This window comes from Staurois parvus, unplaced genomic scaffold (assembly GCF_062004578.1).
Source record: "Staurois parvus isolate SC_StPar_1 unplaced genomic scaffold, SC_StPar_1.0 ptg000058l, whole genome shotgun sequence".
In the NCBI taxonomy this organism is placed as follows: Eukaryota; Metazoa; Chordata; class Amphibia; order Anura; family Ranidae; genus Staurois; species Staurois parvus.
In genome coordinates this window covers 15,172,821-15,194,040 of record NW_028317854.1, presented here as the reverse complement: position 1 = coordinate 15,194,040, position 21,220 = coordinate 15,172,821, and the positions used below count along the sequence as shown (strand labels likewise).

Sequence of the window (21,220 nt, the reverse complement as noted above, 5' to 3'; positions counted from 1 at the left end):
GACCCCCTCCCATCGTGTGATTTGGAAGACAAAAGAATGTTTTTCTCTTTTTAAGATAAGACTGAAGAAGATCACACCTATACCATGACGGAGATTGTTTTCGTGTAAAGTGACCAATCAAAGACTAATATAATGCTTATGCTGTTATCACGTGATGTTCGCATCATTTTTCATATATAAGCTCACGGTTTCATTTCAATAAATTAGAGAGAAGTTTTCACAGACCAAAGGTGTCAGTGTGAGTTTCTTTATGTGCGCACATTCCACAAGCTGGCCAGCGTCATAAATTTTGGACAGGAACAGATAAGCACTGGATGATTAAGTCCATGACTAAAACAAAAGTAAACTTGTTGCTTTGTCCTGTGCAAAGCACAGGTTCCCTTTAAGCCTGGGTTCACACTGATGCAGTGTTCCACATCGCATGTGATTTACACAGGAACCGCACCGCATTCTTGTGCAAATCACATGCGATTTCTGTGCGGTGCAATTTCAGCCATACATTTTGTTGTGTAACTTAAATCACACCGCATCTGCACCAAAATAGTGCAGGACCCTTTTTTTGTCCGCACCAGAATCGGATCACATGGGTGTTCACACCCATGCAATCTGATTCTGCACATCACACCTCGTTTTGCGAACCGATTTCAGTGTGTTAACTTAAAATATACACCCACAGAAGTTCACATGTACGGGGTGCGATTATGATGTGGTATGGAAATTGCACAGAAACTAGTGTGAATTCTGCACCACATCAGTGTGAACTCAGGCTAAGGGTGCATTTAAATGGGCAATTACACACCCTGCAATTTTCAGCAGCAAGAATCTGCGAAATCCTGCAGTAGAACGGGCAGCTGTATGCGAAGACCTGTGGCTGCTGAGATCATGCAGTGCAATGACAGGTTGCATTGTATGATTGTATTGATTGTATCTGGATTCACACAAAATGTATCTAGCCACGTTCACCACAGCTATTCGCATACACCTGTCCATTCCGGTGGCAGGAATCTGAAGGATGTTTAATCGCCGTGTGAATGAACTCTTAGAACTTCTCTCGATGTTCTTCTTCCAAATCATCACCTTATTAATTTGTAGCTTTAAAGTACTTAGCAAAATAGTATCAATTAGCTGAAATTGGTTTATACACCCAGATTGTGTCTTGTAACTGATGGAAACTAAGATGATGAGGGTGGCCTCTCTTCTACCACCTCATACACTATACCCTGAAATTCCTGAAGATATACTCAACTTGGATGAACAATCCACATACAGTACAGCCACAGATATAAACACAGACTTACTGTATGCTAGCCATACACTAGTCAAAAAATTGTTCAAACACGTTTTCAAATAACGAACACGCAGTCATGGGAGCAAGCCATATTGCCATCATATAATGACCGTTTTTCAAACAATAAATTGTTGAATGAACATTTTGATTTTTAATGGGCAAGAAACACATTAACCATTTAATTCATCATCCATTCGGCAGAAGTTTTCCAAGCTTTTCCTTTGTTTTTTTTTCTGTCAAAAATATTTTCTATTTGTGCTCATTAACTGGACAAACAACAAACAAACTGTCCAAATGACAGATTTTCAAATGATTTTTTGTCTAGGGTATAGGCACCATCAGGGGCGGACTGACAACTCATGGGGCCCCCGGGCAATAGGGGATCATGGGGCCCCTGTGTCCTTGCCCAAACTCAAAAAAGCCTATGAAAAAGGTACCAGGGGCATCTCATGGGGCCCCCTACTGACCCCGGGCCCTCAGGCAGTGCCCTAGTTTCCAAATGTTCAGTCCGCCCCTGGGCACCATAAGTCTGGTGTTATGTATTTTTTGTTTGGATTGCCGCTTTTGACTACTTTGCACATCAGCAAATAAACTTACCCTGAGGTCACTGTGACACCTCTAAAAGGGGAAAATCAAGTTTACATTTAAAATGTTATACATGACTGCTGCCTTGGGTCCTAAGAAAACATATGCTTTTCTTTACCCTTAGCTTTCCTTCAAAGAGTTACTTTTGTTTAAAACAAGTGTAAAAAAATTCAGAAAATGCAATTACTAATGTCTCAAAAATTTAGCTCAGCCATTGAACTGTTGTGACTTATGCAACACCAGGCATGGCTTTCCTCGAAAGTACAACCAGGCGCTGTATTGTACCATTAGTGTAGAAGTGGAAAACCCCAGATACTCCTGTGCTTGGGGATGGACTCTATATTATTGGGACCACATAATGAAATTCTTTGGATATGCACGCTTTGCTGCCCTCAAAGAACCAGGGAGTCCAAAGTACTGAATAGAGAAAAACAAACAGAGGGCGCACCGGCCTTGTGCATTACCTTAAAAGTATATTTATTAAATATTATAAAAATGTATTCTACTCACAATAGTCAATAAATATAAGGCACATCATGAAGGAACCGCTCTGTCCAGTTTGCACTGCGTTTCTGTCTTATGATGAGAATTATGGACATCCAAAAGTCTGACGCATTTCGAGGACTAGCCTTTTCCTCAGAGCCTCTAAGGAAGAGGCTAGTCCTTGAAACGCGTGGATTGGCAATGTGCAGGGTTGGTTGAAACTGGCACAGATTCATAGCAGACAAGACTGCTCCTCTATTCTTAGTTTTAAAAAACTTGCCGTCTGTGTCTTATTAGGGAGATTTCTCTTTTCTGCCCTGTAGACTCAACATGAAGTAAGAGGATATCTTTCCAATGTGAGGGATATGCTCTCCTAGACAGTTGTCACTGGAACAAGTGTTCCTATTCAAATATTTGTCCACCTGGACTGGGGGTAATTCAGAATTGTGGATTTAGATATGACGTTCCTTTAGAGCGCATGCGCCGGCTTAAAAAAAAGAGTGAATATCTCCTAAACGGTGCATGTTTAGGAGATATTAATTCTACCTACAGGTAAGCCTTATTATAAATATACCTGTAGGTAATATTAAAAAAACGAGTTTACTACAACTTTAATGTGCACGATAATCATGCGGAAATAATTGAATAGAGAAAAACGTGCATGATCAGAAGCAAAGAACGACCCGGAAGAAGGTGGCAACCAACATAGAAATCCAACTTAAGAAAGAACATTTGCTTTTGTTGTTTGAGAGTTTTTGTGCTAGTTAATACCATTGTTGGTTCCATCATGATACTGGTCATCATCGGACGACCGGTTCTCCTATTTTCTCATAGTGTGTACCCCACTTAAACTGTAGCTGCTGACTTTTAATAAACATACACTCACCTGTCCCAAGATCCAGCGATGTGCTCACCCGTGCCGTCCTTTCTCTCCCTCTTCTCTCCTCGGCGCCGACATCTCAACTATGGGCACCAGGCTGTGACATTTTTCCCCTAGGTTCACACCTCTGCGGGTGGTGCCGTTGCGGATCCGCATGAAAATCCTTGCAGCCGCACCACCCACACAGAGAAATGCGGACCCGTGGGCGGGTGCCATTAGTTCTAATGGCACGCCACCTGCACTGGAAAACACAACTGTACTGGGAACGAGGTTCCCATGCAGTCTGCGTTTTTAGAAGTGCAGGGACTTCTCTGTGTCACAGGCACGGGAGTCCATTCAAATGAATGGGCTCTAATGCCCGTGCAAAGCGAGGCCCGCCCGGCCTCATATATGTGAAACGGGGGTTCCACTTCATAGACAGGTGCCAACAGTGCATGCGCGAGTCATGCTGCGCATCCTGATTGGTCCAGCAGTCTTCTGAGACCTGTGAAGTGTCCCAGAATCCTGCGGGAGGGAGGAGGGGGACGAACTTTTGGCTTACTTTATCACAGTGAACTGAGCTGGAAGTAGGAGCGGGTACCTGTCAAAACCAGGTATCCGCTCCTCCAAATAAGTGCCAAATATGGCAGTGGAGGGGGGCAGGAGGTAAAGAGGCGGAGCTTGCACGTTTGGGTAGAACTCCGCTTTAAGACTAGTCATTACAGAACATGGACCTTTGTGTGTGCAGGAGGCCTTCAACGTTCTGCCACTTCTATATTTATATTACATTATATTGGGGAAATTGGGGACATTGTCTCCCAACCTCATCTCTATGATTACCAATAGAAGAAACATATATATGTATACTTTATATAAAAATAAAGACGGCTTTCCACAGCTACCCAAAACGAGATGAAACTTTTTTGTGTTTCTGGAATTGCCCTTTGAGACGTTAGCAGAGTCACACACTATCACTGCTGCAGCGCGTTAATCAATCGTGTAGGCACACACTTTATTCATGCTTAGCGAGAACACAGTTTCAATAAAGTTTTATGATGTCTTTTTTTCCGGTTTCGTGACGCAATCAGTGTGTGCCGGATGTGTGATTCCGGAGCCCCCACGTGTCTGCTGAGAGAGTGATTGCGGACCGGGACTCGAGTAGGCAGGTATGTCAGGCAATATTTTCTGCCTCGGTTGTATAAACTTTAGCTTTCCCCATACAGCGCTGAACTACAGCTACCAGCGTGCCAAGCCTCTTCATCTTAGTTGCATATCTCTTCTGCTTGGTCTCTCTCGAAAACTTTTTAACGGGCGAGTTTTTTCCTTCTTTCCTGAGTGTTGTATAATAAAGCAAAGTGAATCTTCGGTGATCTGTTCCTGTTTAATCTTTCCTAATAATACAAGTGGATGGTATGGGTGCTTAGTGCACTCTCTGAGGAGGAGGGGTGAGGAAGACAAAGTTTTGGAACCTGCAAGGCTAGGTTCACATCTATGCTGTTTACGTTTGATCCATTTCTGCAGGGCTTTTTGCAGTGCATTTGGTATTTGTGCACACGTTTTTGACGCACTTTTTGTTTTTATGGGTGTTTTGCGCAGCGCGTTGCTGGGCAGATTAATACAAAACGCATCAAAAGCGCACTGCAAGTGTTTGTGCAGCATCTCCATTAACCACTTACCTACCAGACACTTTTAACCCTTCCTGCCCAGGCCAGTTTTCAGCGCTCTCGCACGTCATGCGACACTGTACACATTACATTTTATAATTTTTTTTTAAACAGCGCTTTCTTTTGGTGGTATTTATTCACCACTGGGTTTTTTATTTTTTGCTAAACAAATTTAAAAAGACTGAAATTTTTGAAGGAAAAAAAAAGTTTGTTTCTCGGTTTTAAAACTTTTTATTTTCACACTGTCCCTTTTTTAGTTTTTTTTTATTACTTTTATTCCTATCCCAAGAAATATAGACATCCCTTGTGATAGAAATAAGGCATCTTTATGGAGACATCTGGGTTCTTTGAGACCAGATATCTCCTCTACCCTGAAAAGCCTGAGATTAAAAAAAAAAAATCGATCTCTGTTTTCCAGAAAAAAAATGGCAGTGTTTACATTTGATCCCAATGCCATCACTTCTGGCCTTCCAGGACCAGAGAGATGGTAAGTTTCCATGATCAGTACTAATAAAAAGCACTGACACTATACTAATGATACTGGGCAGGAAGGGGTTAACATCTGGGGCGATCAAAGGGTTAACTGTGTGTGTTTCACATTGTTTGCTGTGTTTTACTAGGGAGACATGCTGCTTTGTATCTCGCTGCTGACAGTACAGAGATCTGTGTTGTTTACACACATCGCTCTCCCCTCTCAGCCCTGCCGATGATCACTGAGTCCCGACCGGGACCCAGTGATTGACATCCCCAGCAGCCAATAGTGGCATGGAAATGCAAGTTGCGTATATATACATGATTTGTGCAGCCATGCCGCCCTGTAGCAGTACGTTTGCTATAGTGCAGAGAGCAACTGATTAACCTGCCCAGCAACAAGTATGGCCAAAAAAAAAAAATGCATGTAAAACACTGCAAAAAGCACTACAAAACAGACAAAACACAAACTGCATTGGTGTGAACCAAGCCTGAAATGCATTGAAAACGCATCAAAAATGCACGTTTTGTTGTTTTAACCTGCCCAAGTTGGCCGAAAACAAAAAAAATAAAAAAAAAACGCAAAACACATTACAAAATGTGTCAAAAACGCGCATGCAAAAAGCACAAAACACAAAAATTACCTTAGTTTGAACTAGGCCTGAAATGAATTGAAAACCCATCAAAAATGGACACTTGGTGCATTTTGATGCAGTTTTTTTTAGTCACATAAACCTATGAAAAACGCACCCTAAATATGGTAAAATCGTGAGTTTTCGGTGGCCATTATTGGAACCTTTTTTCCTATGGGCAAAATGCTGATAACACTATTTTTTGCCAATACATTTCAGTCCCCAATATATCAGTGCATCCCTAGTGGGTAGCCCTGTCATCAGCACCCGGTTGGATAAAATTCAGTCTAACAATTGAAGGAGCCAGATGGGAAACTCCATGCCGTGTTTTCCCAACCCTTTCCTTAACCAGTGAAAAAAAAACCTGCTCCTAAAAGCTTCTAAACGTCTATGTGTGCAAGGACACATAGGATAATATGGAGGGCTGTATAGAAGCAGTAAAAAAAAAAAGTCTGACACCCCTAAAAGTAACTGCAAAAACATCCTGTGTGCATGAGGCCTGAATAGTGACAGCAGGTGTGGGGGGAGGAGATCGGGGGAGGGAGTTGTGAGGACTGGAGCACAGTAACATGTTACCAAAACAAAAGATGAAGCTATCTTTTAATGCCTATGAACCGCCTAATTCATGCCACCCTATGGCCAGGATATTGAAAGATGGGCTTGCCATGGAAGAGGTGAGCAATGAAAAAAAAAAATGGTTAGATGGCATGCCTAGTGGTGTATTTTTGAACTTGCACCTTTCTGGCGTCTTACAATGGCTGAAAATAGGTATGTGCATCCAAAATTTTAGTTTTTAGAGAGGGAAAGGGTAGGGAAGGTTATTTTTTGCTGTTTTCTGCTGGGGAAATTTCCTTTCACTTCCTGTTCCTGAGATGTATCAGAAAGTGAGGTTCCCCTCCTGGCTTTCACTGGAAACGTTGACCCTATTGGATTATCTCACCTCCCCTGAGACGTAGTTCCGGGCACCGGGCAGGTAGTTTCTTTTTACCTTCATCCCTGCAGCAGCAGAGCTCACCTGTCAGGTGGAAGCATTTGGGTGGCAGCGCTGCCGCCCAAATGCTTACACACAGTGCCAGCCTCACTGCTCCCCCTGCCCACTGTCTCTCCACTTGCCCATCTGCGGGCCCGGGAGCGGCTCACTGCCGGAAGTTCCCCTTCTTGTCTTGACCTGGAAGTCACGTTATGATGTCACTTCCAGGTCCCCGTTGAGAGATTCCTGGCATTGGAGGCCAGGAAAGAATGTAATGCAGTGCGATGTGCACTGCATTACATTCAGGGGAGCAGAGGGGAGACATCCAGGGTCTTTTAGACCTTGGATGTCTCAGTAAAGAGAACCTGTCACCAAAAAATCATTACATGGGGACATTGTCCAAAAAAAATTGAGCCCCTCCCCCACATATGCGCACATTCAAATGTAAAAGCACATGCTGGAGCGCCTATGCATGAAAGCGTCGATTGCGATACACATGTTACATAATGCTGCGCACGTCAGAATGAGAGTAATCATTTTAGCACCAGACCTCTTCCGTAACACTATACTGATGAGCTAGAAGGGACTTTAAAAGCGTCACCTATCGAAAATATAGGGTACTGAGGTTTGTCGCCATTTCACGAGTGCACGCAAATTTAAGATTTGACAAGTTGGATATCTGTTTACTCATTGCAACCTCATCTTTTATAATTTACAAATAGGGAAAATTATCGCCTTTTTTTTTTTGTGCCTTAAAATTTACCAACTTGTATTTTTACTGAAATTATGCGGTAATATTTATTTCAGGTACTTATCTAGCGCCATCAATTTACGTGGCGCTTTACATATATATTGTACATTCACATCAGTCCCTAACCCTCAAGGGGCGTACAATCTAAGGTCCCTAGCTCACATTCATACACGGACTAGGGCCAATTTAGACAGGATCCAATAAACCTACCAGCATGTCTTTGGAGTGTGGGAGGAAACCAGAGTACCCGGAGGAAACCCACGCAGTCACAGGGAGAACATGCAAACTCCAGGCAGGTGGTGCCGTGGTTGGGATTCCAACCAGCGACCCTAGTACTGCCAGGCGGAAGTGCTAACCATTTAGCCACTGTGCTTCCCTAATATCATGCAATATAAAAAATTGGAACTACCACTATTTTATTCTCTAGGGTCTCTGAATTCAGAAAATATATCATGTTTGGGGGTTTTGTGTAATTTTCAGGCCTAAAATGATTTTTTTTAATCTTGTGCAAAAAACGCAAAAATGGCTCTGGCAGCGAAAGGGATAAAGCATAAGCCAGACACTCCCCTTTTCTGACAAGCACCCAATTAGTGCACATTATACTGCATGGTGTTTCTCTGCTCCCTGCATGTCCATGAATGCAGTGCTAGAGACAGGCAGAGAGGGAATAAACAGCACAGTGTTAAACATATTAACCTTTTAAGTCACCATAACACCCCTTTTGTTTTTAAAACATTCCTAATATCACCTCCAATTTAAATACAGTTTTGGTTAAAAACATTTTTTTATCTGGACAAGTAGTTTGTCATGATTGACAAGTAGATTGGGACACTGATTTAGTCCATTGGACAAGTAGTTTTTTCAAAAATTTCCACACCCCTGACAAATAGAGTGAATATTCCCAGCAGAGGCATAGACAGCAATAAAAACCTGTCGGGGGTTATAAATTTCCCATGCTTAAATCATAACAAAAAAAAAATCCTTTTTCACTAATGTGTTCAATGATCTGTTTGTATCCAATAAAATGTATATCTGATGCAGCCTTTTCCAGTTTCATGGTGTTCACTCATTGAATTCACTTTTTGTTCAGGATGTCCCAAGGAGGACGAGGAGGCTTTAATCGTGGAGGAGGTGGCAGTTGGGGTGGAAGAGGGGGAGGAGGACGCGGTGGAGGTGGAAGAGGGGGATTTGGAAGAGGCGGTGGAGGACGTGGAGGTTTCGGTGGAGGACGTGGAGGTTTCGGTGGAGGACGTGGAGGTTATAACAGAGGAGGCTATGACCAGGGACCACCAGAAAGTGTTGTCGGTATGTTATATTTTAGTATGGTAATATAGCTGTTTTCCAGACAGAACTCATATCTAAAATATTGCTGGTAAAACCTGTACAGAGCCTTTTTTAAATGTATATGAAAAGATATCCCCTTACTGTTTGAATATGCTCTTTAGTCTCTGTGCAATTACTATGCCGCTAATCATTTTCTTGTTGCAGAGGTTGGAGAGTTCATGCATCCTTGTGAAGATGATGTTGTGTGTAAATGTATAACAGAAGAAAACAAAGTACCTTATTTTAATGCCCCCATTTACCTGCAAAACAAAGAGCAGATAGGAAAAGTGGATGAAATATTTGGGCAGCTGAGAGACTTTGTATCCTTTTTACAAATGTTTTAATTACATTGTACACTCTATTGCCAACGTATTGGGACACCTGCCTTTACACACACATGAACTTTAATGGCATCCCAGTCTTAGTCTGTAGGGTTCAATATTGAGTTGGCCCACTCTTTGCAGCTATAACAGCTTCAACTCTTCTGGGAAGGCTGTCCACAAGGTTTAGGAGTGTCTATGGGAATGTTTGACCATTCTTCCAGAAGCGCATTTGTGAGGTCAGGCACTGATGTGAGACGAGAAGGCCTGGCTCTCAGTCTCCTCTCTAATTCATCCCAAAGTTGTTCTATCAGTTGAGCAGGCCAGTCAAGTTCCTCCACCCCAGACTCGCTCATTCATGTTTTTATGGACCTTGCTTTGTGCACTGGTGCGCAGTCATGTTGGAACAGGAATGGGCCATTCCCAAACTGTTCCTACAAAGTTTGGAGCATGAAATTATCTAAAATGTCTTGGTATGCTGATACCTTAAGAGTTCCCTTCACTGGAACTAAAGGGCCAAGCCCAACCCCTGAAAAACAATTCCACACCATAATCCCCACCCCCCCTTCATCAAACTTTACTCTTGTCACAATGCAGTCAGGCAAGTACCCTTCTCCTGGCAACCACCAAACCCAGACACGTTCATCTGATTGCCAGACAGAGAAACGTGATTTTTCAGTCCAGAGAACACATCTCCGATGCTCTAGAGTACAGTGGCGGCATGCTTTACACCACTGCATCCGATGCTTTGCATTGCCCTTTGTGACTGAGGCTTGGCTGCAGCTGTTCGGCCATGGAAACCCATTCTATGAAGCTCTCTATGCACTGTTGTTGTGCTAATCTGAAGGCCACATGAAGTTTGGAGGTCTTTAGCTATTGACTTTGCAGACAGTTGGCCACTTCTGTGCACTTCAGCAAGCGCTGACTCTGTCATTTTACGTGGCCTACCACTTCGTGGCTGAGATGCTGTTGTTCCCAGTTGCTTCCATTTTGTTATAATACCACTAACAGTTGACCGTGGAATTTTTAGTAGCAAAGACATTTCATGTATGGAGTTATTGCACAGGTGGAAACCTATCACGATACCACACTTGAGTTCACTGAGATCCTGAGAGCGATCTATTCTTTCACAAATGTTTGTAGAAACAGTCTGCATGCCTAGGTGCTTGATTTTATACACATGTGGCCATGGAGGTGATTGGAACACCTGAATCCAATGATTTGGAGGACTGTCCCAATATTTTTGGAAATACAGTTGCAAGAAAAAGTATGTGAACCCCTTGGGATTACGTGGAGTTTTGCATGAATTGGGCATAAAATGTTCTCTGAACGTCATCTAAGTCACAACAATAGAAGAACACAGAATACAACATCAGAATATATAGATATATAGATGACCCAAATCCAGGGGGGGATACGAAGGGAACAATAGCCCTTAATAGACAAATGACAGTGGTTTAGTGCAAGATAAAGTGTCCATAGTTCATATATCTAAAGAAGTGCAGGTGAATCACAGCACACTCCAAACGTGATCCCAGGCAGTCTTGCTGCAATGGCCTCTCACCTCCACTCTATGACCCCACAGGGCCACAAAGCATAGTGTAGATCACCTCGGGATCCTCCAATTCAGTGACTCTTTAGATAGGATGGCATCACATGAACAAGGACAGTATTCATCCAGACCAGTAGGCAAACGGAAAAAACTCTCCTCCGATGTCACAACCGCTCATAGGCTCATAAATGAGATAAACACAGTCCTCATAGTGTATTACCGCTTTAATGGCAAATGGGCAGCAGACAACCAAAAAGAAGGAGATAATCCACTTACATGGCAACAGCTCGTATACAGATGATAACAATGTGCTGGGTGTACAGCAAGATCACAAAGGTGCACCAAGATGGCGTCACGCCGGAAGTACGTCACCACGCTAATGCCGTCGACGCGTTGCGTCACGTAACTCGTTACTTCATCATGACCATTGTTGTTATCTGTATACAAGCTGTTGCCATGTAAGTGGATTATCTCCTTCTTTTTGGTTGTCTGCTGCCCATTTGCCATTAAAGCGGTAATACACTATGAGGACTGTGTTTATCTCCTCATTTATGAGCCTATTAGCGGTTGTGACATCGGAGATTTTTTCCGTGGGCCAAAAGTTCAGTGAATGGATCATCTACAAGGACCGACATCCTTTGCAGATGTCGACTTGTAGTTCTCAATTAACTGCCTCAGCTCTGTTGAGCACTCTAGTAGTTCATTGATTCTTTCTGTCAGAGTGTAACTGCCTGCCCATACAATGTACGGGTAGACAGCTTACAGTGGCAGTCAGCAGGAGTGAGTCCTGGATGACACTAGCAATCTGCTGATCGCTGGTGCAAATTCTTTGCAGGCTCCTACAGAAAAAATTACTAAATGCACATTTTTTTACCTGCATAAAAAGTGCCTTTATTCTTTTTTAAAAGGTGAACTTATTCTTTAATTGCTTATCGGACATATCTTCAGTATATGCTTTCTGAAGTGATATTTGTTATACTCACTAACGTTTCTATACCTTGGTACTGAATATTGTGTAATAAAGCTGAACTCCGGAGAGAAGAAAAAAGTGCCCTTACAGTGGGGTTCTCCCCCACACTGCAATAAATGCTCATTCATGCCTAGGGTACCCATAACGAGCACATTTACTTTCCTCATTCCTTGGCAGCTGGCGCTCAATCTTCTCCCTAATACTCCAACTTGTGGACAGTCTTTCGGCTTCCTCTCATGCAGTGCACTGCTATTAACCATCTGTTGTATTTGATGATGTCACAGTGCCTGCCAACAACAAAAAGGCTGCAGGACCCAGTCTTGCAGTGTGGAGGAAGCCTGCAGGAGTAGGGAAGCAGGTAAGTAAATATCTTTGTTATGGGTACCCAAGGCATAAATGAAAACTTAATCCTTGAAGTGCTGGGTAAAGGAGTGGGGTGCTCACTGCAAAGGGATTTTTTTTTTTCAACCTTAAATTTGCTCTAAATGACATTTGTATATTCCTTAATGTTTTATTTCAGTATTTTTCTGTAAAATTATCTGAAAACATGAAAGCATCATCATTTAAGAAGTTGCAAAAGGTAATTGTTCTTTTTTAGCTTTAAAATACTTTTTCACACATGGTAAAATCCTAGATTTTTTTTTTTTTTTTTGCTAATTGTCATTTAAACCTCAAACACTTCTTCATTTTCTGACCGTGAAATGAAGAAGGCAGCATCTGTCAGGTTGTTTTTATTTTCCCAAGTACAAATACACCACCACCCTTATCAGCTGGACGCACAACCAGATCCTTTATATCCAGAAGTTGTTTAATGCCCATACAGATATTCTGTTGATTCTTCAGATTTTTGACACTCAAGGAATCTAAGTCTGTAATCGCCATATCCCTAAAAATATTAACATGGGGGTGACCACTAGAGGAGGGATTAAATAACGATGCATTCCTGAAGTGTGTATTTTTAATATCACTAGGAGTGCATTTGTTGTCTACAAAGGGATTGAGTAAAAAATGCCTTTTTATAGATGCTTGTCTGGTAAATTTGTGGACATCAATATAAGTCTGAAATTTGTCTTGCCTGTGGAGCAAATTTCAGACCTCTATTCATGTTGTTTTTATTGCTCCCTGCATTTTATCTTGTATATTCTCCTACCTTGTCATCTCGTGTCCCTAGTACAGCTTGTGTATTATAGTGCTTGTGGGACAGGAGGTAGTGTAAAAGAAACATAGACAGTATTAGACATAGCGAGGAGTAATCCTTTACCACTGCATCCAAAAAAAGAGAAAATTATTGGCTTCAGTTGAGTTTCAAAGAGCTGAAAACTCCATTGATAGTATAAGTATAGTATGATGTTTTACAATGTATATTTCATTTGTTTATAACAATACCCTGGATTGCTGTATACTCTGGTTGTTAAAAAAAAAAAAAAAAAAAAAAAAAAAAAAATGTCCACTTATTCTTTATGAAATAATTTATATTCTCCCCCACTCCTCAGTTTTATATAGACCCAGCAAAGCTACTACCCCTGCAGAGGTTCCTTCCTCGGCCACCTGGTGAAAAGGGTCCTCCACGTGGGGGTGGTCGCGGAGGAGGAAGAGGGGGTGGACGTGGCAGAGGTTTCAGAGGAGGTGGTGGAGGAAGAGGAGGAGGTTTGTATTCAGGATTTTTTGATGTGTATTTCTGAAAGCTTACAGTGTGCAAAGGATATAATATATATATATATATATATATATATATATATATATATATATATATATATATATATATTGCGTATTCATAATGTTTAATATTCGGCCATCGGGTGAAATGCTAGTTTTTTTTCACACGTAAAGCAGTATCACTCTGTTGTACTGTAAAATGCCCATTTACTGAACATCTTGTCTGCCAGGGCAACTTAATTTTTTGCACACCTGATAAAATCTGAATTTCTTTTATGCTAGAAAATTTACCTACATATATTTTTTTGAAAGCAGAGGCCTTGAAGAATAAAGTGGTGGTTGTTGAAGTTGTCACACGATATTTGCACAGATGTTTACCAAACGAACATTTTTAGGAAAAAGTGCAAAAAGTAGAAAAAGTACACTTATATAAATTTTATTGCACACAAACAAAATAGAATACCCAACTTTTTTTGTAAAATATAAAAAATGGTGTTGCATCAGTTGATGCCAAACATGTCGAGTTTTAAAATTGTGCACATCTGTGAAGTGGCGACATACTACCGTACCTAAAATTGGGCATAGCTTTGGGCAAGTGACAGGTTCTGTTTATGGCTACATCAGGGGTCTTCCGTCTCTTCGGTGGGCAGGTATTCTGACGGCTTACTGCTGTCCCAGGCTGCCTTGGGCAAGTGACAGGTTCTGTTTATGGATACATCAGGGGTCCTCCATCTCTTCGGTGGGCAGGTATCCTGATGGCTTACTGCTGTCCCAGGCTCCCTGGAGGAACAGGAGAACACAGGAACCACTGCGGTGGAAAAGCCATCAGGTGGCTGTAAAGCTGCCTGAATCACTATTACATGACAACCAATCGCCAGCTGTAGAGAAAAAAAAAATGGATGGGATGTAGTTAGTGGGGGAAAAAAATGTTATACTTACCTGCTCCGTGCAATGGTTTTGCACAGAGCAGCCCCGATCCTCTTCTTTTTGTATCTCCTGTTGGTGGTCCCGGCTCCCCCAAGTGCCCCCAATAGCAAGCCTCTTGCTCGGCTCCACCCCCATTCTCTCAGTGACTCGCTGTCTGTGATTGACAGTAGCAGGAGTCAATTGCTCCTGCTGCTGTGTGAGCCAACGAGAGGAGCGAGACCCTGGAGAGCCATGGCTCTTATGCACATCGCTGTAGTGAGATGGAGCTCTGGTTAGCTTGGGGGGGCTGCATCCAGAAGGTTTTTTACCTTAATACATTAAAGTGTTACTAAATTCACAACAGTAAAATCAGCCTGTAAATGTAGTAAAGCATGTTTGTTCTACTCATTGTGGAACCTAATGGGTTAATCCTCCACATTGTGTAAAAAGGCTGTATGATTCTGTCTTCTCTGATCCTCCCAATCTTCTGTCTCCAGTCCATCTGCTGGTAGTATCTAGGAGTTCTAGGAGTCACTCTGCACGTGCTCAGTTTAGTGTATAAGGCTAGAGAGTTTGTTTTTTTTTGGGGGGGGTTGCATGTGATCTGCATAGGGCCAATCAGCATTTCTGGCTGTGGCCATCTTGAGTAAGGGCAGATGATTTATATAGCATTTACTTCCTAGAATCTATACATCCTTAGCTCAGGCATGCAGGCAGGAGTTTATGATTAGCCAAGAAAACCCCTTCTGAAGACTCCTGGGATCTATGCCTTCATTTGCCTAGGCGTGAAAGCCAGAAAGTAACTGAAGAAACTTAAAAAAAAAAGTTTAAAACATTAAATATGGTATAATTTCCTATCTACTTACTAATGCTAGCAGCATAAGGATTAAAAATAGTCAATGTTGAACAAGAGAGTGAAGTTCCGCTTTAATTACAGTGTATCAAAAACACATACCACACCACTTTCATTGTGTATTGTTCCAGTTTAAAATATTGATGTGGTATAATTTTTTTTTTTTCTTGAAGGAGGATTCCGAGGTGGACGAGGAGGATTTGGTGGAGGTGGTGGCTTCAGAGGTAGAGGCGGAGGAGGAGGAGGACGTGGCTTCAGAGGTAATCTAGAAGGGTCATATAAGTTTTAACGTGTATTAATGGGAAATTTGGGCTTGTAAAAAAAATAAAAAAAAAAAGAGTGTGATAATAAATGGCAAAGCCTTGTTCATTCCTTTCCAAGCAGGCTGCTGTTTTATTTATTTTTAAGAATAATTTATTGAAGGGGAAGTATGGCCAAAGCTTTTTTCCCTGTTTGACCTTGGAACTAAAGGGGAACCTAAAAGGCCATTTTCTTCCTATATCACTTTTGTAAGACAACAATAGTATGTGAATGATTTAAAGCTAAACTCCAGGAAGGTGTTGCATACACAAATTTAGCACTGTATCCATTAATACATCATTCAATTATTGTTTTTTATTATTTTTATGAGGGCAGTGTAAGTACCTAAATGTAACACGTTATCAACCTGTTGCAACCTTTTGTACAGCAGCATTCAGACTAGAGTGGGAAAAACATCACAAATAGCAAGCTAATAGGAGAAAACAAAAGAAAGTCAGAGAGCATCTCATCAGTGTGCTGTTTATCCTTTTACTGCACAGTCTCAGACTGGGGAAAAGATGAGACCTGTAAGTGTCAATTAACTGCAGCAGGTCATATGCACTGCCAGACAGGGCTGTGCTTTGTGGCAATTTGGGTAAATATCAAAACGGATGCACAGAAATACAAACCCTTTGACAGGTAAAATGGCTCTCTTGCATTTAGTGGTTTGCTTGGAGTTCACATTTATTGTACATAATGTTATCAATGTTTAATATTAAAAAAAATAGTTGTGCTTTACTGCTACTTGTTACTTTGCAAATTTGAGGCAGCCACCAAAGCACTTCCTATGTGGTTATACAGTAGTATATGTATAACCAAAACGTTCTAGTTTTGGATGGAGCAGGGAAGGGTTAACCCCCCTCCCAGGTTATTTTTCCTTGTCTATGTCACACTGGGGAGATTTCCCTTCACTTCCCGGACACAACAGGAAATCTCCCTAAATTGTGGGGATTCCCATCTTTGGCAGTTGGCACTAAAATATTTGCCCATTGGATGATCCCCCTCCCTGTCTATTCTACAGATTTGCTATATTTAATAGAATAACAAAAATATGGAAAAGCAAACTTGCAGAAAAATGGATACCCTATAAAACATGTACCGTATTTTTCGCTCCATAAGACGCACTTTTTTTCCCCCAAAAAAGGGGGGAAAATGTCAGTGCGTCTTATGGAGCGAATATAGAGCGGCCGGTCCGGTATTTCCACCGCCGCCCTGTCAGAATACCGGGCCGGCCGCTCAGCTCTGCAGCGGGACCTTACCTGTCCCTCTATCCAGCGGCGCGCTGTCTTCCCGGCTTCTGTAGTGTGCGTGACAGCCGGGTCCCAAGTGCGCATGAGCAAGAAGCAGTGCTCTTTGTGAATGGTAAGGCGGTACCTGGGACACATGACAGATCCCAGAAGCCGCCAGACCAATCAAAGCGCAGCGCTTCTCGCGCATGCGCACTGGGCATCCGGCTGTCCGACGAGCGCCCACACTACAGAAGCCGGGAAGACAGCGCGCGGCTGGATAGAGGAACAGGTAAGATACAAAAAAAAAAACTGCGGAAGTAAGAGCGGGTACCTGTCAAATTCAGGTACCCGCTCCCCCTCCCTCCCCAAAGGTCAGCAGTCATCTGTACTGTCCGCAGTCTCTGGTCATCTCCTGTGCTGTCCGCAGTCTCTGGTCATCTCCTGTGCTGTCCGCAGTCTCTGGTCATCTCCTGTGCTGTCCGCAGTCTCTGGTCATCTCCTGTGCTGTCCGCAGTCTCTGGTCATCTCCTGTGCTGTCCGCAGTCTCTGGTCATCTCCTGTGCTGTCCGCAGTCTCTGGTCATCTCCTGTGCTGTCCGCAGTCTCTGGTCATCTCCTGTGCTGTCCGCAGTCTCTGGTCATCTCCTGTGCTGTCCGCAGTCTCTGGTCATCTCCTGTGCTGTCCGCAGTCTCTGGTCATCTCCTGTGCTGTCCGCAGTCTCTGGTCATCTCCTGTGCTGTCCGCAGTCTCTGGTCATCTCCTGTGCTGTCCGCAGTCTCTGGTCATCTCCTGTGCTGTCCGCAGTCTCTGGTCATCTCCTGTGCTGTCCGCAGTCTCTGGTCATCTCCTGTGCTGTCCGCAGTCTCTGGTCATCTCCTGTGCTGTCCGCAGTCTCTGGTCATCTCCTGTGCTGTCCGCAGTCTCTGGTCATCTCCTGTGCTGTCCGCAGTCTCTGGTCATCTCCTGTGCTGTCCGCAGTCTCTGGTCATCTCCTGTGCTGTCCGCAGTCTCTGGTCATCTCCTGTGCTGTCCGCAGTCTCTGGTCATCTCCTGTGCTGTCCGCAGTCTCTGGTCATCTCCTGTGCTGTCCGCAGTCTCTGGTCATCTCCTGTGCTGTCCGCAGTCTCTGGTCATCTCCTGTGCTGTCCGCAGTCTCTGGTCATCTCCTGTGCTGTCCGCAGTCTCTGGTCATCTCCTGTGCTGTCCGCAGTCTCTGGTCATCTCCTGTGCTGTCCGCAGTCTCTGGTCATCTCCTGTGCTGTCCGCAGTCTCTGGTCATCTCCTGTGCTGTCCGCAGTCTCTGGTCATCTCCTGTGCTGTCCGCAGTCTCTGGTCATCTCCTGTGCTGTCCGCAGTCTCTGGTCATCTCCTGTGCTGTCCGCAGTCTCTGGTCATCTCCTGTGCTGTCCGCAGTCTCTGGTCATCTCCTGTGCTGTCCGCAGTCTCTGGTCATCTCCTGTGCTGTCCGCAGTCTCTGGTCATCTCCTGTGCTGTCCGCAGTCTCTGGTCATCTCCTGTGCTGTCCGCAGTCTCTGGTCATCTCCTGTGCTGTCCGCAGTCTCTGGTCATCTCCTGTGCTGTCCGCAGTCTCTGGTCATCTCCTGTGCTGTCCGCAGTCTCTGGTCATCTCCTGTGCTGTCCGCAGTCTCTGGTCATCTCCTGTGCTGTCCGCAGTCTCTGGTCATCTCCTGTGCTGTCCGCAGTCTCTGGTCATCTCCTGTGCTGTCCGCAGTCTCTGGTCATCTCCTGTGCTGTCCGCAGTCTCTGGTCATCTCCTGTGCTGTCCGCAGTCTCTGGTCATCTCCTGTGCTGTCCGCAGTCTCTGGTCATCTCCTGTGCTGTCCGCAGTCTCTGGTCATCTCCTGTGCTGTCCGCAGTCTCTGGTCATCTCCTGTGCTGTCCGCAGTCTCTGGTCATCTCCTGTGCTGTCCGCAGTCTCTGGTCATCTCCTGTGCTGTCCGCAGTCTCTGGTCATCTCCTGTGCTGTCCGCAGTCTCTGGTCATCTCCTGTGCTGTCCGCAGTCTCTGGTCATCTCCTGTGCTGTCCGCAGTCTCTGGTCATCTCCTGTGCTGTCCGCAGTCTCTGGTCATCTCCTGTGCTGTCCGCAGTCTCTGGTCATCTCCTGTGCTGTCCGCAGTCTCTGGTCATCTCCTGTGCTGTCCGCAGTCTCTGGTCATCTCCTGTGCTGTCCGCAGTCTCTGGTCATCTCCTGTGCTGTCCGCAGTCTCTGGTCATCTCCTGTGCTGTCCGCAGTCTCTGGTCATCTCCTGTGCTGTCCGCAGTCTCTGGTCATCTCCTGTGCTGTCCGCAGTCTCTGGTCATCTCCTGTGCTGTCCGCAGTCTCTGGTCATCTCCTGTGCTGTCCGCAGTCTCTGGTCATCTCCTGTGCTGTCCGCAGTCTCTGGTCATCTCCTGTGCTGTCCGCAGTCTCTGGTCATCTCCTGTGCTGTCCGCAGTCTCTGGTCATCTCCTGTGCTGTCCGCAGTCTCTGGTCATCTCCTGTGCTGTCCGCAGTCTCTGGTCATCTCCTGTGCTGTCCGCAGTCTCTGGTCATCTCCTGTGCTGTCCGCAGTCTCTGGTCATCTCCTGTGCTGTCCGCAGTCTCTGGTCATCTCCTGTGCTGTCCGCAGTCTCTGGTCATCTCCTGTGCTGTCCGCAGTCTCTGGTCATCTCCTGTACTGTGTCCGCAGTCCATTAGTTCAGAATTTTTTTTTCCTGTTTTCTGCCTCTAAAACCTAGGGTGCGTCTTATGGTCAGGTGCGTCTTATGGAGCGAAAAATACGGTATATCTTAATAAACACTGTAATAATAATGTAAAATATTTGCTCACTATAAATACCCAATACTTTACACTTAAAGGGTTTGAAAGGCCAAAGGTGTGTTAAAATAACTAGCAAGACTGAACTTTCGGTGGCCTTAAAATTTCTGATATTAATTATGGGATGTTTTTAAATGGACTCTAAACATGTGAGTGTATGTATATCATGATTATCTAATCCTAAATATATAGTTGCTCACCGTGAATAATTTATTTCTTCTCTACAGGAGGCCGGTAGTATGTTCTTTGAAATCCAGAGGTGGTTGGTGCCTTTTGGAAACGTCCTTATTTGTGAAAATGTTTGGGAATGTAGCCTCTGGTTTTTCGTTTTTACGGTAAAATCCTAACACATCCTAAAGATGAGAACCTTGACGTCGTTATCTCAGTGACGGTGTTATCTCCGTGTGTGTACATACATGAGACATTATGGACCTAAATCAGTTATGTCATTCTTAAACCCAGACGTTCTTCGTGGATTGATGTTTCATCTGAAGAATTTTTTTTTATAGAACTAATTTTATAATTATTCATGCTTTTGTCATGTAAATATGGGAACATTGTATTGCTAAATGATGCCAAGTCAATAAAATGTTTCTACCATTTTTTACACTTGTCTTGTATTACACATGTTAACTGTATATTTCAAATGGTTTTAAACAAATATCAAAGTGGAAACGGGATCATAGTTATTTTTCCTCTCTAACACCACACAAGCTGTAATTTCCATTCTTCTCTAACACTGCACATGCTGTAAGTGGGCACCACAGTGCTCTGCAGCTTGTGTTGCTCTGCTGTGCATGTTAATGACCTACACTTTTTTTAATCCAAAATATTAAACTAGTGTGTCGAGAGCCGCAGGCATACATTATGTTTTGGTGCTAAAAAGTCATCTGCATATGTGTTCTAGTTATGTGGAATCACATATGTAAGAAAGTCAGCATGACAGACGGGCACCTAATTAGCACTTTCAGAAAGTTGTGGACACCTCCATGCTTTTCCTAAGAAAGTTCTTTCTGTTTTTAACTTTTAAGTGCCTTAACCCCTTCACTGCCACTGCTTACGGTGGTTGCAGCGCTGGGAGTTATACACTTCACAAGCCAGATGTCAGATTTTCTAGCTGCATAGCCAAGGCCAACACGCCCCACTTTGTTGCTTGTGAGCAGCACCCAGCCGGAGCCTCACTGTCCAATAACTACAGCAGGCCTGGCAGGGGATGTCACAGCTAAACTGACCACAGAGATACAGGAACACCATGTGTAGGCAAAGAACCCTGCAACGCCTTTTGAGGGAAGCATTGGTGCATAAACTGACCACGCCAGTGTGAATCTGCTTTTGTGATTTGGCATGGTCAGATTGGAACTGCAAGGAAGACGAACTGTCAAAATCATGTGGTAAATTAAGTGATGTAACTTTAGGAGGCTACAGTTACGAACATAGCCATGGAAACAGGTACATTTAAAAAAAATAAAAAAAACAGCCTACATTCACGCGGGTGCTTGGCACACCCTGCAAGATTCTGTGGATTCCTGCATTTGGAATGACAGATGTGCGATCACAAAATGCATCCATCACTTGATCACCACAGGTAA

General features: G+C 43.7%; 1 protein-coding gene across 1 annotated transcript; it reads left to right on the top strand.

The window, feature by feature from the left end:
• Positions 1 to 4,293: 4,293 nt before the first annotated feature.
• Positions 4,294 to 20,236, top strand: GAR1 (GAR1 ribonucleoprotein). Its single transcript, XM_089668515.1, has 7 exons — positions 4,294 to 4,381; positions 8,794 to 9,008; positions 9,192 to 9,346; positions 12,389 to 12,448; positions 13,362 to 13,515; positions 15,457 to 15,543; positions 19,859 to 20,236. The coding sequence occupies exons 2-7, from the start codon at positions 8,795 to 8,797 to the stop codon at positions 19,867 to 19,869; spliced, it is 681 nt and encodes a 226-aa protein (XP_089524641.1). The 5' UTR covers positions 4,294 to 4,381; position 8,794; the 3' UTR covers positions 19,870 to 20,236.
• The last annotated feature ends 984 nt before the right edge of the window (positions 20,237 to 21,220 follow it).

Excerpts from the sequence above, each read along its gene's own strand:
- GAR1 (XM_089668515.1), top strand. The coding sequence starts at position 8,795 with ATGTCCCAAGGAGGACGAGGAGGCTTTAATCGTGGAGGAGGTGGCAGT. Across the intron at positions 9,347-12,388 it reads TTGGGCAGCTGAGAGACTTT|TATTTTTCTGTAAAATTATC; the intron begins GTATCCTTTTTA and ends GTTTTATTTCAG. Across the intron at positions 12,449-13,361 it reads CATTTAAGAAGTTGCAAAAG|TTTTATATAGACCCAGCAAA; the intron begins GTAATTGTTCTT and ends CCCACTCCTCAG.